This window comes from Aureococcus anophagefferens, assembly GCF_000186865.1.
Source record: "Aureococcus anophagefferens unplaced genomic scaffold AURANscaffold_7, whole genome shotgun sequence".
NCBI lineage: Eukaryota > Pelagophyceae > Pelagomonadales > Pelagomonadaceae > Aureococcus > Aureococcus anophagefferens.
The window spans coordinates 1,882,011-1,896,827 of record NW_008705567.1 but is presented as its reverse complement, the minus strand read 5'-3'; the positions used below and the strand labels follow the sequence as shown (position 1 = coordinate 1,896,827).

The 14,817-nt window shown below is 70.5% G+C and overlaps 4 protein-coding genes across 4 annotated transcripts; 2 read left to right on the top strand and 2 right to left on the bottom strand.

Annotated features, from left to right (window-relative positions):
* Positions 1-187: 187 nt before the first annotated feature.
* Positions 188-997, top strand: AURANDRAFT_4272 (hypothetical protein; the record flags this gene model as incomplete). Its single annotated transcript, XM_009037735.1, has 2 exons — positions 188-811; positions 896-997. Coding segments are annotated over 2 exons (726 nt in total), but the record flags the coding sequence as incomplete, so codon positions are not given.
* A 90-nt stretch (positions 998-1,087) lies between these two features.
* AURANDRAFT_7244 (hypothetical protein) lies at positions 1,088-1,330 on the top strand (the record flags this gene model as incomplete). The annotated part of the gene is made up of 1 exon (XM_009037749.1): positions 1,088-1,330. A coding segment is annotated over one exon (243 nt), but the record flags the coding sequence as incomplete, so codon positions are not given.
* An 862-nt stretch (positions 1,331-2,192) lies between these two features.
* AURANDRAFT_25238 (hypothetical protein) lies at positions 2,193-3,533 on the bottom strand (the record flags this gene model as incomplete). The annotated part of the gene is made up of 1 exon (XM_009037940.1): positions 2,193-3,533. The coding sequence occupies one exon, from the start codon at positions 3,531-3,533 to the stop codon at positions 2,193-2,195; it is 1,341 nt and encodes a 446-aa protein (XP_009036188.1).
* An 8,470-nt stretch (positions 3,534-12,003) lies between these two features.
* Positions 12,004-14,000, bottom strand: AURANDRAFT_63676 (hypothetical protein; the record flags this gene model as incomplete). The annotated part of the gene is made up of 2 exons (XM_009037939.1): positions 12,004-13,227; positions 13,428-14,000. 2 exons carry the CDS (start codon positions 13,998-14,000, stop codon positions 12,004-12,006), a joined length of 1,797 nt encoding a protein of 598 aa, XP_009036187.1.
* Between the last annotated feature and the right edge of the window lie 817 nt (positions 14,001-14,817).

The window sequence follows — 14,817 nt, the reverse complement described above, 5'->3', positions numbered from 1 at the left end:
CTGCCACAAGCCGGTGTTGGCGAGCCAGATCCCCAGCTCGCTGACGCCGACGAAGCTCGCGTGCTCGCACACCATGGCCAAGCTCGTCGCCGCCCTCGCGCTCTTCGTCGCCGTGGATGGCTTCATGGCGCCGCGCGCCCCCGCGGCTTCCACGAAGCTCGCGGCCATCTCGACGGAGTCGATGATCGAGAAGGCCAAGGCCGACCGCCTCGCCCACCTCGAGGCCCAGTCCCTCGAGGCCCTGACGCTCGCGGCGGAGAACTACGAGAAGGCCGTGTTCCCGAACGCGATGATCGTCGGCGACTGCGTCATCACGCACCTCCTCGGCAAGCTCGGCTACCTCGAGAGCGGCAAGGTGAAGATCATGGTCGTCGACACGTACCACCTCTTCGACTCGACGATGCCCTTCCTCGAGTCCCTCGAGGCCAAGTACAAGTTCAAGGCCGAGATCTTCGGCCCCGCGGACTGCGAGGACAAGGACGTCTACCTCAAGAAGTTCGGCGACAAGCTCTGGGTCGCGGACGTCGAGCAGTACGACAAGGTCTGCAAGGTCGAGCCGTTCCAGCGCGGCCTCAAGACGCTCGAGACGGACGTCATGATCAACGGCCGCCGCCGCGACCACGGCGCCGAGCGCGCCTACATCGACATCGCCGAGGTCGCGCCCATCGGCGGCGGCCTCGCGAAGCTCAACCCGCTCGCGTACTGGACGCTCGAGGACTGCTTCGACTACGCGGCCGCCAACGGCGTGCCCCTCCACCCCACCGTGGCCCTCGGCTACCCGAGCCAGGGCGACTACAAGGACACGGTGCCCGTGCCGGACCCCGACGGGCTCTCGGGCTTCCAGGGCGACGCGGGCTCCGTGAAGTGGGTCGACGGCGTCTGGACGGGCGACAAGGCCATCTGGCTCGACTACGGCAACGAGCGCAAGGGCCGCTTCGTCGGCCTCGTCAACAAGGACGGCTCCGCGAAGACGGAGTGCGGCATCCACGTCGCCGGCGCGGAGCAGACCTTCGACCGCGACCTCTGGGAGTCCGGCGCCGTCTCGAATTTGGAGACGCAGGAGTCGGCGCTCGCGCTCAAGGACGGCGTCGTCGTCGTCTACGCGCCCTGGTGCCAGTTCTGCCAGGCCATGGAGGACGACTACGCCACATTCGCCGACGAGATGGCCAAGGAGGGCATCACCGTCGCCAAGTACCGCGGCGACGAGGACCGCGAGTTCGTCACGGCCAACTTCAACACGGAGTCCTTCCCGACGATCAACCTCGTCAAGGACGGCGTCGCCACGAAGTACGACTCCGAGGCCCGCGACGTCGAGTCCCTCAAGAAATTCGCCATGTCCGGCTAGAGCCCCCCCCGGCGCCCCCGACCTCCGCGGCCGCGCGGACGTCCGACCCCCTGTCCGTCCTCCTCCTAAGGAGCACCGATGTTCATACGCCCCGACCCCCGCCGGAGGCGCACCGCTATTTATCGCGACGAGGGCACCGCGGCCGGCGGCGCGGTGAGGTCCGCGATGGCGCCGAAGGTCCGCGCGACCTGCTTCTCCGCGAGCTTGCTCGCGAGCTTGGCGCCGAAGTCCGCCAGGTCCGCGCGCCGCTCCGCGACGATGGGCGACAGCGCCGCGAGCTGGCGGACGACGTTCGCCGACGCGCTCCGCGGCGCGAGCGCCGCGAGGTCCGTGGTCTCGCCGCGCCGCAGCAGGAAGTCGAGGAGCTTGCGCGCGTTCTCGAGGGACGTCTCGTCGTCGGCGTCGAGCTTCGGGTTGAGCTTCGCGAGGGCCGCGTTGACGCGCGGCGACGCGAGCGGCACGCGCGGGAGCCGCGGCGCGACGGTCCGCGCGCCCGCGTCGATGGACGCCGCGAGCTCCTCGAGCAGGAACTCGCGGAAGACGGCGCCGTCCTCCTCGAAGAAGAAGGCCAGGGCCGCGCGCGCGCCGTCCTCGATGTCCTCGGGCGCGTCGACCCTGGCCAGCGGCGCGTCGCCGTCGAGCCGCACGAGCCCCGTCGGCCGCTCCGCGCCTTCCACCAAATCCGGCGTCGCCGCGAGCTGCATGGCGCGCTTCACGTCCTCCGACGCCTCGCCGGCGGCGAGGGCCTTGACCGCCGCGAACTTCTCCAGGGCCTGGAGCATGTCGATCATGCGGTCGACGTCGAAGCGCTTGTTCTTGCCGTAGACCATGTAGCGCAAGGCCTCCTTCACCGCGGGCTCTGGTCCGTCAGCAGGCGCCGCGAGATGTAGGGGTAGGCCTCGTCGACGATGGCGAAGCCCGGGTTCCCCACGAGGGCGATGCCCTCGAGCACGCCGATCGCGCGGATCACCAAAGCGAAGTAGGGCGGGATGCGGAACGGGAACGAGAACGTGATCTCCGCGAGGTCCGCGGAGAGGTCGTTGAAGTTGATGCCCTTGGCGCCGCCGCCGGCGAGCGCCGCGTCGAAGACGCGCGCGAGCGCCGGGACGATGGGCTTGACGTCCGTGCCCGGCGGGATGAAGCCCAGCTGCACGAAGTCGTCGCCGATGCGGTCGTAGTCGCGGTGGATCAGGTGCGCGATGGCCTCGATCATGCCGTACTTCTGGTCGTCCGTGATCTCCGTCATGAGCCCAAAGTCCAGGATCACCAGGCGGCCGTCGGGCGCGCGGAGCATGTTGCCGGGGTGCGGGTCCGCGTGGAAGAAGCCGCTGTCCAATAGCTGCGTCAGGTACGTCACGACGCCCAGGTTCACGAGGTCGGCGACGTCGTCGGCCGTCGACTGGCTCAGCTTCTCGCCCTCGACCCACTCGGCGACGTGCACGCGGCGCGTCGTCCACCGCGGGTAGTTTTTCGGTATCAACACGCGCGGCAGGTTCTTCATCTCCTCGCGGACGCGGATGCCGTTCTCGCACTCCACGACGTAGTCCAACTCCCCGTAGAAGCGGCAGGCGAACTCGTCGATGAGGTCGACGACGTCGATGCGCTCCGTGACGAAGTCCGGCAACTTCCGGACGAGCTTCCCGAGCTCGCGCGCCAGGTGCAGGTCGAGGCTCACCGTCTCCAAAACGAAGGGCCGCTGCACCTTCACGGCGACGATATCGCCCGAGTCCTTGAGCGTGGCGCGGTAGACCTGGCCCAGGGACGCCGCGGCGACGGGCTCGGGCGTGATCTCGCTGAAGACGTCCGAGACTTCGTCGACGCCGAGCTCCTCGCAGATCGTCGCGAACGCGAGGTCGCTCGGGAAGCTCGGCACCTTGTCGCAGAGCTGCTGGAGCTCGACCATGGCCCGCGGGCTCAGGATGTCCGGCCGGATGCTGAGGGCCTGGCCCAGCTTGATGAAGAAGGGGCCGAGGCTCACGATCGTGTTCCGGAGCGCCGCCGCGCGCCTCACCTCGCTCTCCTCGAGCTTCCCCCGCGCCGCGTCCCAGGCCACGGCGCTCAGGTACCCGAAGGACGTGCCGAAGACCTGGAAGAGGCGCCTCGCGACGGCGCCGGGCCGCTCGCCGAAGTACGCCGCGAGCGTCTCGGGCTCGTACGTCGTCGGCAGGCCCCGCTCGCCCGCGCGCATCTCGACGACCTGCATGCGCACGCCGTCGAGCTGGCGGTCGTCGTCGTTCATGTTCGACCCGCGCATGGCCTGCATCATCAGCGACGCGCGCTCGTCCTCCTCGAGCTGGGCCCGCACGTCGGCCATCGTGGCGGAGATGTCGCTCACCGGGCTCGAGCGCAGCGGCGCCGGCGCGCGCGAGCGCGCGGCCCCGGGCACGCGCGCGCGCGGGCCCGCGAGCAGGGCGCTGGCGGTGCCGAGGAGGCTCAGGAGGGCGATCATCGAGGCTGCGAAGAGGCTGCGCATCGTCACCGCGCTTCGGGCACCGCTGCTGCGCTGGTCAGTCGGGGCACGAGCGCTTCGGACGGCCGGACGTCGACGCCGCGGCCGCCGCAATCGCTTGAGGCCTCGCGCCTCGACGCCTAAAGGAACGTTACGGTGACGCGGTAGAGGCGGCGGTTCGGCGTCGCGCCGAAGGCCGTCCAGGTGCCTGGCTCGTCGATGCCGACGAGCGTGATCGTCGCGAGCGGAGGCAGGTCGTACTGGCTCTCAAACTCCGTCTCCGCCGTGCGCACGAGGCTGTGATAGCCGCCGCCGTCGGGAACCTTGCTTTCGAAGCAGATGATGTCGCTGTCCTGGAGCTCGTAGGTGACATGGCCACCGTCGAAGTCGATGACGGGCGCGCAGAAGCCAGCGTTGTGGAGGCAGAGGTCGCTGGCCGACGCCTCCAGCGGCACGTTCGTGACGAACGTCGTTCCCACGACCGCGTCGGGCCCGAGTGCGCCCCACGCCGCGTCGAAGGAACTCAATCCAAACTCGCCGTCGACGTTGACGAAGGATAGCGGCGCGACGCCCTCCAACGCCGCGCGGCCCTGGATAGCGCCGTAGAGCGTGCGCGCGGACGCCGCGAATTTCGCGTTCCCGTACACGTCGCAGAGGATCGTCTTGAAGCTCGACAACAGCAGGGTGTAGCCCTCGGCGTCGTCGCGGTCCCAGCCCCGCGAGAGCTTCCAGCCGACCGACGCGCGCCTCGGAGCCTCGAGTAAGACCTGATCCGGCGCGTGCGCGCCGCCGTCGCGGAAGATCGCCGACAGCGCATCGTTCATCTCGTGCATCTCGTCCATGCGCGCGATGATTTCCTGCCCGTCAGGCTCGTCCGCTAGCTTCCGCCGCACACCGGCGAACTGCAGGCCGGCCCACTCGTCGCGCCAGCTGCGCCGCGGATCCGGGCCCACGCGCGCCTCCAGCAGCTCCAGCGCCCGCAGCGCGCGCGTCGACGCGGCCGTCGGCGGCTGGTTCCGGAACCAGGGCGCCGCGGTGAGGCGCTGGTGCGCCGCCTTCTGGGCGGCGCGGCGGGTCGTGTGGGCCACGCGTTCCATGTGTGCGAGGTCGACGGCAATCGAGTAAGCCATGACGTACCGCTGCACTTCCTCGGGCAGTTCTTTGGCCCGCCGCGCGAGCACTGGCGGCGCGACGCCGCCGGCGTGATCCATGCTGTGCGGCGGCCTCAAAGGAAATTTGAAGCCTGGTTGAACACAAATTGCCGCGACGCGATCGCGCTTAGCAACCCCCCCCGGGCCTCTAGTACACGAGCGCGGACGCCTCCGTGTCGCCGTCCATGGACTCGACCTCGTCGCCGTCGTCGTCGGGCCCGTCGGGCGCGAAGGGCGCGCGCGCGCCCGGCGGGCGGTTGTCGTGGGGCGCCGGGTTGCTCCGGCCGCCCGCGTCGGCGTCCTCGTCGAGGCGCTCGACGATGGGCGACCGCGCCGTGTCGATGGAGATGGCCGACGCGGCGAGCGCGGCGAGCGCGGCGACGGACGCCAAAAACGGCAGGCGCCACGAGTTCTTCTCGCCGTCGTAGACGATGTAGGAGCTCCCGAAGGCGCCGACGCGGCCGAGCGCGTAGGCCAGGCCCGTGCCGGAGACGCGCACGTCCGTCGGGTAGACCTCGGGCGTGAAGGTCCAGGCGACGCCGCCCGCGGCGAACAGCGCGCCGCGCGCGGTGTACGCGGACACGCCCCGCGCGGCGCCGTTGGAGCCCGCGCCCGTCGCGAGCTGCATGGCCAGGAGGGCCAGCGCCCCCGCCGTGAAGAACGCGGACAGCGCCGCGCGGCGCGAGTGCTCGATGATCTTCTGGCCGACGAAGACGAAGAAGAGCTCCGCGGTTGGGCACAGCGCGAGGTACGCGAAGTCGAAGGAGCACCGCGAGCTCACGGCGTCGTCGGCGGCCGTGACCTCCTCGCTCGGGTCCGCCCGCTTGCGGCTGTAGATGACCGTGATGAGGTCCACGGTGCCGTAGTAGGCGATGCCGAAGCAGAGCCAGCAGAGCCAGAACAAGCTCGTCGTCTTCCGGAGCCCCAGCGTGCAGACGCCCGGCGTCGTCATCTTGATCGTGCAGGACCCCCGCGGCGCCACGAGGTTCGCGTCCAGGTAGCCCGGCGCGCCGTCGGCCGCGGACCGGACCATCGACGGCGCCGTCGGCGCGTTCTCCCGGCGCCGCCGCTCGCGCCGCGCGGCGCGCCGCAGGCCCGCCGCCGACGCCTCGAGGCGCAGCCGCGGCTCCAGGGCCTCGTTGAGCGCCGCGACCTTGCGCAGCACCTGCTCCGCGTCCGCGACGCGGCCCTCCGCGAGGAGCCACCTGTGTGGAAACCAACCACTGGTTTGGGTGGTCCTGACCAAACTTGAGAATTCTCTAGCTCGGTCAAATCGAAGTCGATTCGGCTGATTTTTGGACGGATCGATCGCTCTTGTCGAGTTCTCGAAGCCCAGCTAAAGAGCTTGCGTCAAAACATTCGAATACGCTCACATTGAAGTCGGGTTGAAGATTTGGTTTCCACACAGGGAGCCACCGCGGCGACTCCGGCAGGTAGCGGTGCGCGAGCGCCGCGCAGGCCGCCGGCGGCAGCGCCGCGCAGGCGGCGATCCAGCGCCACTTGCTGCTCTCGCCGCCGGGGAACGTCGCCGACGAGTCCGCGATGGAGAAGACGGCCCACGCGAGGAGCGTCACCTGGGCAGCAAAAGGGTGATTCAACGTCGCTTCAACGTGAGTGTTCCGCGCGCGCGCGTTCCGAAATAAGCATCCACGCTTCGAGACCGTTCCGAGAGATGATCGCTCGTCCAAGAATTAGCCAAAACGAGTGGAAAATGGCCGAGATATGAGCCTTTGAAGTTGGGAATTTCGCACCCTTTTGCTGCCCTGAGCGTCGCGAGGATCGACCCCACGGACGCGAAGTAGTGCACGCGCATGAGCGCCGCGCCGCGGCCCCGCGTCCGCGGCGAGAACTCGACGAGCAGCCCCATGGCCACCTCGATGCCCCCGACGCCGACGCCGACGACCGCGCGGCAGAAGACGAGGAGCTGGAGCGTCGGCGACAGCGCGCTCAATAACCCGAACGCGGCGACGATGGCCGACGAGAACACGAAGGCCGGCCGCCGGCCGTAGGCGTCGGCGAAGTTGCCCCAGAACACGGCGCCGATGAGCTGCCCGACGAAGACCTAGGAACGCGTCGTGACGCGCGCGGGGTCGCGTCGCGCCTCGGATCGCGCGGCGCGCGCGCGGACGTCGTGAGCGCCGCCGAGGCCGTGCCGCTCGACTCCCAGTCCGCGGCGACGCACGGCGCGACGAAGGTCAGCAGCATGATGTTCGCCACGTCCGACGCGAACTGGCCGCCGCAGAGGATGAGCAGGTAGATCTCGAAGCGCCGCTTGCGGCCGGAGCAGGCCTTGAGCGAGTCGTCGATGGTCGTCACGCAGATCTCGTTCCCGCCGCCCATGCCGTACTTGAGCGGCGGATCCTCCTCCGACTCCGTGAACATCGTCGCCGCGGCGAGACGCGGCGGCGGCGCGCGAGGCAGCCCGGCACGGCGCGCACGTCAAGACGGGGCTGCTCGGACCTCAACATTGACAGAGCACCGCGAGAGCACCGAAGTTGGCGCTGAGAAGCACTCATTGCCCTCCGCGCCAGGTCCTCAAGCTGTGCGCAGCGCTACCTCGCCTTCCGTTCACGCGCTGCGGCAAGAGCTCGGCCGTGCGGAGCCGCACGCTCCTCGCGCTCTCGGTCTTCGTCGTCGTCGTGATCATGCCTCGGCTTTTGAGCTTGATCCTCGTCGCGTCCGCCGCAGCGCTCGCGCCGACGCGCAGGCAGCTCTTCCGCGCCGTCGCCGGTGCGCCGGCGCTCGCCACGGCGCCCGCGCTCGCCCGGGACGAGCAGCTCACGCGCATCGGCCAGGAGGCGCCGCCGGCGAAGCCCGACGACATTCCCTTCACGACGCTGCGCTCCGGCGTCAAGGTGAAGACGCTGCGGCCCGGCGGCGGCGACGCGGCCGTGACCAAGTCGTCGACGGTCTTCGTCGAGGCGACGGGCCGCCTGCTGAACCTCAACGGCGTGACCTTCTACTCGACGAAGAACATCGCCGGCGCGGATTCGCTCGGCGGCGCCGAGCTCAAGCTCGCGCTCGGCTCCGGCGGCGTCGTGCCCGGCTTGGAGGAGGGCCTCGTCGGCGCGCGGAAGAACGAGATCCGCCGCATCATCGTGCCGTCGGAGCTCGGCTACTCCGAGGACCCGGCCAAGGCGGCCATGGAGCCGAACCCGCCGTCCGTCGAGGACCGCCGCGCGCTCGACAGCGTCCTGCGGAACCCGCGCCGCGACGCGGCGATCCTCTTCGACGTCAAGGTCGTGCGGATCAAGTAGGACTTCCGGTAACTTTAGGCCAGCCCGCCCTTGCTCTCCTCCGCCGCGGGGTCGGCCTTGGCGGGCGCGCTCGGGCCGACGGCGCTCGCGCCGACCATGTCCGCGCCCTTGGGCGGCGCGACCTTGTAGATGATCGCGAGGAGCACGGGCGTGAGCAGGAGCCCGTGGATCGCGCCGAAGGCCACGGTGCCGAAGAGCAGCTTGAAGAACGTGCGGAACACGGACGACGACGCGTTCGCGAGGAAGAGGATGCCCAGGAAGGTCGTGAAGGCGCCCTTGACGACGGCCGAGCCCATCATGTTGTACGCGCCCTCGACGCGCTGGAGCGGGCCGCCGGACGAGTGCGCGAAGCCGTGGGCCATGTGCACGCAATAGTCCACGCAGAGGCCGATGCCCATGACGATCACCGTGTACGCGACGGCGTTCAGCGGCACGTCCCACGCGACCATCAACCCCACGAGGTCGATGTCGACGATGAGCACCGTCGTCGTGCACGCGACGGCCGCGCGGACGTCGAGGAACGCCGCGACGACAGCAAAAATAACGACGGACGCGATGCACACGGACGCGAACGTGAAGCCGCGCACGACGCTGTCGCTCGCGCCGTACATGAACATCTCGGACCACACGTACGCTTTGTCCTCGAAGCCCGCGTCGTCGACGATGTCCTCGTACTTCCCCCGGACGCGGTTCGCGGCGATCGTGTCGTCGTCGATGAGGTGGTAGAAGTACTGGCGCGAGCTCGACACGCCGTCCGTGAAGTTCGTCGCCTCGCAGTCGCCGCGCTGGCAGACGAGGTCCTCGACGGGGTGGATCGTGCCCCCGAGCGCGTTCCGGAGCTGCGCGTCCGTGAGCACGGCCTCGCCGCCGCCGTTGTACCAAAGCGCCTGGCGGAGCCAGGTCGTCGTCGGGTCGCCGACCCGGCCGATGCAGTCCGCGCGCGCCTCGACGCGGCCGAACAGGGAGTCGGGCCGCGTCGTCATGTTCGCGTCGTAGCCTAGCCGCGTCCGGTAGCCGACGTCCGCGTAGTCGCTATCCTTCTTGACGACGAGGGACGAGTACCAGACGCGCTTCCCGGGCCAGTAGACGTCGTAGCTGTCGAAGAAGTCGATCATGTAGGAGTCGTCGGGCACGACGTCCCGCGCTTCCAGCCCGACGCCGAGCCGCGGGAACAGCGCGAGCGAGAACGCCGCGCCCGCGAGACAGCAGAAGAGCACCGCGGCGCAGCGCTCGGGCGTCGCGAGGAGCCGCTGGAGCCGGTCCAACAGCGCCTTGACCGCCCGGTCGATGCAGTCCGGCGGCGCCTCGCCCGTTTCTAATGTCGCGTCGCCGACGCGCGCGTCGCCGACTTTCGCGCAGGGGCAGCAGTAGTGGCGCTTCGCCTGCTGGCGCCGCACGTCGACGCAGACGAGCGCGGGGAAGAACGTCACGTTGAGCACGTAGTTCCAGAGGAAGGCCCAGAAGGCCACGCAGCAGAACGTCGACACCGCGGGCATGTCCGTCATGACGCCGGAGAGGAACGCGAGGCACGCCGTCACGCTCGTGAGGAAGATGGCCGCGCCCGCGTCGTGCATGGCCGTGCGCATTCTTTCCTCGATGGGATCCGACTCGTTCGTCCTGCGGGCGGGGAGCGACCAATGTTCCGAAGAAAAACGCCGTCGCGGACGCGGGACCGCGCTGGTCGAAGAACTCGAGGACGACGAGCATGTCGTCGCAGCCGACGCCCAGGACGATGAAGGGCACCATGAAGCAGATGGAGTTGATCTCGTAGCCGACGAGCGCCGTCATCGCGAAGCCCACGAGGAACGCGAGCACGACGACGACGAAGACCGAGAGCGCGAGGAGCGTGCGGCTCCGCACGGCCGAGCCCTTGCCGCAGCGCGTGAACGCGAAGGCGAGGTAGCCCATGATGACGAACATGGCCGTGAAGAGGAGGGGCATGTCCGTCTCGACGAGGCGCACGACCTCGTCGTCCATGGACCGGTCCGCGTAGAACACGAAATCCACGGGCAGCGTCCCCGCGTCCTGCACGTCGAACATGCGGTCGATGTAGGCGAGCTCCCAGTCGAGGCACCGCGTCTCCTTCTCCGCGTCCGTCGCGTAGGTGATGATCATGGCGCCCGCGCCCAGGAGCGTGCCGTTCTCGTCGCGGCGGATGTCGCCTAAAATCGCCTCCAGCGGCACGGACGCCTCGAGGCCCATGAACATGTAGTTGATCATCGACGCGTTCGCCGCCGCGGCGATGGCCGCCCGGTCGTAACCGAAGAGCGCGAGCGGGTTCCAGTAGTTGCACTGGCGGTAGGCGCCCTCGCCGTAGGCGTAGCAGACTGCGAGGGGCGCGCGCGCGCGTCGGGGCCGCGGAAGGCGCGCGCGCGTCGGGGCCGCGCGGAGGGCGCGGGCGGCGCGCTGTCCTCGAAGGAGACCTTCTTCTCGTCGGAGACGATGTTGAAGGCGATGTCCTCGTGGACGTCGAGGACGCCCTTGAGGTTCTCCTCCGTGAGGATGTTGTCGCCGGACTTTGGGTAGAGGATGAGGATCTGGTTCCGCCTGAAGGGGCCGAAGCGGTCGATCATGTCGAGCATGTTCTTGTACGGCGAGCTCTGCGTCGGGATCCACAGGTAGAGGCCGTCGGTCTGGACCTTCATCGTGGCGAGGCCCATCGTCATCAGGAGAGACCAGAAAACCATGCCCCAGATGACCGCGCACGGCCGCCGCGCCGCGAGGCTGCCCACGTAGCCGCTCGCCTCGCCGACGCGCGACCGCTGCGCCCCGGTCATGCTCGCGCCGCTCGTCCAAGGCACGCTGGGGCCTGGAACACCGCACCGAACGCCGCGAGTCGTGGAATGCAGGGCTGCCCCCTGAAGCTGACTGTGTTTGTAGAGAATTGAGCGCTACGAAAACGTATTTGCGAGCTGTTTTAGGTGAAGCCAGCATTGAATGAGTTGCCACAGAGCATGGTGTGCAATAGCTGCCCGATGTGACCACTCTCGTGAGCCTCTTCGGCAAATAGCTGTCCGATGCGACCGCTCTTCGTGAGCCTCTTTGGGCTCTGCGACTTCCGCGCCGGCGTCGAGCTGCGCTCGGGCGGCGTCGGCGGCCGCGGCCTCTTCTGCGGCGAGGCCGTCGCCGCCGGGCAGGAATTGATCACCATCCCGCACGACTCGATCCTCGACGAGCGCACGGCCGCCGCGGCGCTGGCGGCCGAGGGGCTGCCGCCGAGCGCCGACGAGCCGACGTGGCCGTCGACGCTGACGGGCGCGTCGATCGTCCTCGGCGCCGACGCGAAATGGCGCGGCTGGCTCGCGTCGTGGGTCGCGGCGGACGCGGCCAAGCCCGGCGCGGCGTACCGCTGGGCGGACTGGCGCGACGACGACGTCGCCGGTCGCTGCGCCGCCCTCGCCGCGGAGCACGCGCTGTTCGCGGCGCCGCTGCTCGAGGACCGCGCGCGCGCGCGCCGCGGCCGCCGCGCGGCGCGGAGCGCCTGGTGGGCCTCGACGCGGGGCGACGTCGCGGCGTTCCGCGCGGCGCTCCCCGTCGTCAACTCGCGGGCCGTGCGCGCGACGGTCCGCGGCGAGTCGCTCATGGCCCTCGTGCCCGGCTTCGACATGCTCAACCACGCGTCGAGCGACCGCCGCAACGTCGCGCTCGCGCCCCGCGATCAGGGCCTCGCGGTCCGGGCCACGCGCGACCTCGCCGCGGGCGACGAGCTCCTCACGTGCTACGCGGACGTCGACGACTACGACGCGGACGCGGCGGCCCACCTCCTCCTCACGTGGGGCATCCCGCCATAATTAGCCTCCCCTAATCGGCGGAGTAGAGGACGAAGGCGACCTGGGAGCCGAAGCCCGCGGCGAAGCGGAGCGCGAACTTGATCGGCGGCCCGCCGCGGTCGCGCGCCGCGAGCGCCAGACCCACGCCCAGGTTCGCGTCGGACACGCAGCCCGGCGGGCAGGGCGGCAGCGGCGTCGTCGGCTGCGACAGCGCGAGCGCGGCGACGACGTCCTCGACGCCGACGGCCATCGGGTGGCCCGTGAGCGCCTTCGTGTTCACGACGACGAGTTTCGCCACGAGCTCGTCGCCGAAGCAGGCCCGCAGCGCGCTGATCTCGTTGTGGGCGCAGGAGCTCGACGGCGTCGCGTGCGTGCCCGTCTCGTGCGACAGGTACGCGCCCCGGTCCGCGATGGCCTTCCGCGTCACGCCGTGTTTCCGCTCCACGAGGCGCAGGAACGCCTCGAGCTCGCTCGCGATGTGGGGCCCGCACATGGCCGCGCCGTGGTAGGCGCTGTTGCTGTAGAGCGTCTCGAGGACGCGGCAGCGCGCGCGCCGCGGCCGCGCCGCGCCGGATCGGGGCGCGACGACGCACGGCCGGGAGGTAGACGCGCGCCGCGCGAACCAGCCCCCCGGCGGCGGCCTCGGCCGCGGCGCGCCGGCGCGCTCGATGACTAGAGCGCAGGCCGCGGCGCCGACGACCATGCCGTTGCGCCGGTTGTCGAAGGGCCGCGCGGCCGTCGCCGCGTCGCGCGCCGTCGACGCGGCGCCGAGCGCGTTGAAGCCGTTGCCCACCCAGGGCATCAACGCATCGCCCGACGCGTCGTCGCCGGAAATCACGACGACGCGGTCGCAGCGGCCCGCGCGCAGCAGGTCCTGGGCGACGCCGACGGCCTGCGTCGTGCCCGCGCACGCCGCGTTCGTCTGCAGGTTCGGCCCCCGCGCGCCCGTGAGCTGCGCGAGCTGCGAGTTGCCCAGCACGAGGACCTTGAAGAGGAACTTGCGGTCGAAGGTGTAGGTCTTCGACGGGGCGCCGTCGGCGGACGGCTTCCGCGGGGACCCGCACGGCGACGCGTGGCCGCCCGCGGCGGCCCGCAGCGCGTCGAGCGCGTCCGCGACGTCGCCGGACCCGCCGAGCTTCGCCTCCAACGCATCGATCAACGCCGCCGCCGACTGGCGCGACGGCTTCAGGTACTCGCCGTAGCGGCCGACCTCGGCGACGGCCGCGTCGAGCGCGGGAAACGACGTCGCGTAGACCTGGGCAGCAAAAGGGTGCGAAATTCCCAACTTCAAAGACTCCTCTCTCGGTCGTTTTCCGCTCGTTTCGGCTGATTCTTGGACGAGCGATCATCTCTCGGGACGGTCTCGAAGCGTGGATGCTGTTTCCGAAACGCGCGCGCGCGGAACACTCACGTTGAAGCGACGTTGAATCACCCTTTTGCTGCCCTGGCGTAGACGACGCCCGTGCCGTCGCGGAGCGCCTCCGGCAGCTTCCAGCGGTCGTCGCCGGCGACGTCGGCGACGAGGCCCGCGTCCTTGAGCGCCTCCAGGCCCGCGGCCACGGCGATCTGCGTCGCCTTGCCCATGGTCTGCGCGAGGGCCTTGGGCACGCCGTACTCGGCCGAGAGGTCGAAGTCGCCAAGCCGCGCGGAGACGCCCACGGTCTGGTCGCGCCGCGTGATGGGCACCTTCGTCGGCCCCCGGTCCTTGGACTTCTGGAGCTGGACGACGCGCCGCGCGAGCAGCGCGTCGGCCTGGTCGTCGCCGAGCGGCTCGATGAGGCACTCGCCCCGGAGCAGCGCGGCCGCGTTCGCGCCGCAGAAGACCTTGCGGCCCGTCCCGGGCAGGCCCAGGCCCACGCCGGAGACGACGCAGCCCTCGCACGGCTCCAGCGCCACGCGCCGCGCGCCCGGGGCGCCGGCGCGCGCCGCCGCTTTCGGCCGTCGCACGACGAGCACGAGCGTCAGGAGCGCCGCGCCGGCGCAGGCGGCGTTGATGACCTCGATGCCCAGGCTGAGCTGGGCGCCCATGCTGGCGCAGCGACGTGCGCGGTCGCGATGCGGTCGCGCGGGCAGCGCAAACGACGTCGACTGCTGCGCACGGCGAGCGGCGGCGCGAGGCACAATTTTGCCACTTCATGAAGACCTCAACACAAAGCGCTCGACGCGATGTCGATGCGTCACGCGCGCCATGCGCGACGCCTCCTGCGGCTGCAACCATCGCGCAGGCTCTCGAAGAGGTCGAACTTCGACAAACCATCGCGCAGCTTCTCGAAGCGGTCGAACTTCGACGCCGGCTGGCACCCGGCGACGGTCGCCATCCACGGCGACGCCTGGGACGTGCCCCTGAGCTCCCACGACGGCGACGTCGCGCCGCCGCTGGGCGTGTCGACGACCTTCGAGCAGAGCGACCACGTCTACGGCCGCGACACGGCGCCGACGCGCCAGAAGTGCGAGGCCGTGCTCGGCGCGTTGGAGGGCGGAAGCGCCGTGCTCTTCGCGTCGGGTTTAGCGGCGACGCACGCGGCCGTCGCGGCCGTCGCGGGCCGGAGCCCCGGCCGCACGCGCGTCGCCATCGACGGCGGCTACCACGGCACGCACGCCACCCTGAAGTGCCTCGCGGCGCTCGGCGCCGACGTCGACGTCGTGCCGCTGCCGCCGCCGGACGCGTGCGGGGCGACGCTCGGCGCCGGCGACCTCGTCTGGCTCGAGACCCCCAAGAACCCGGACTGCGCCCTCGCGGACGTCGCCGCCTACGCGCGGCACGCGCCCTGCGCCGTCGCCGTCGACGCGACGTTCGCGCCGCCGCCCGCGCAGACGCTGCTCAAATCGGGCGCGGACGTCGTCT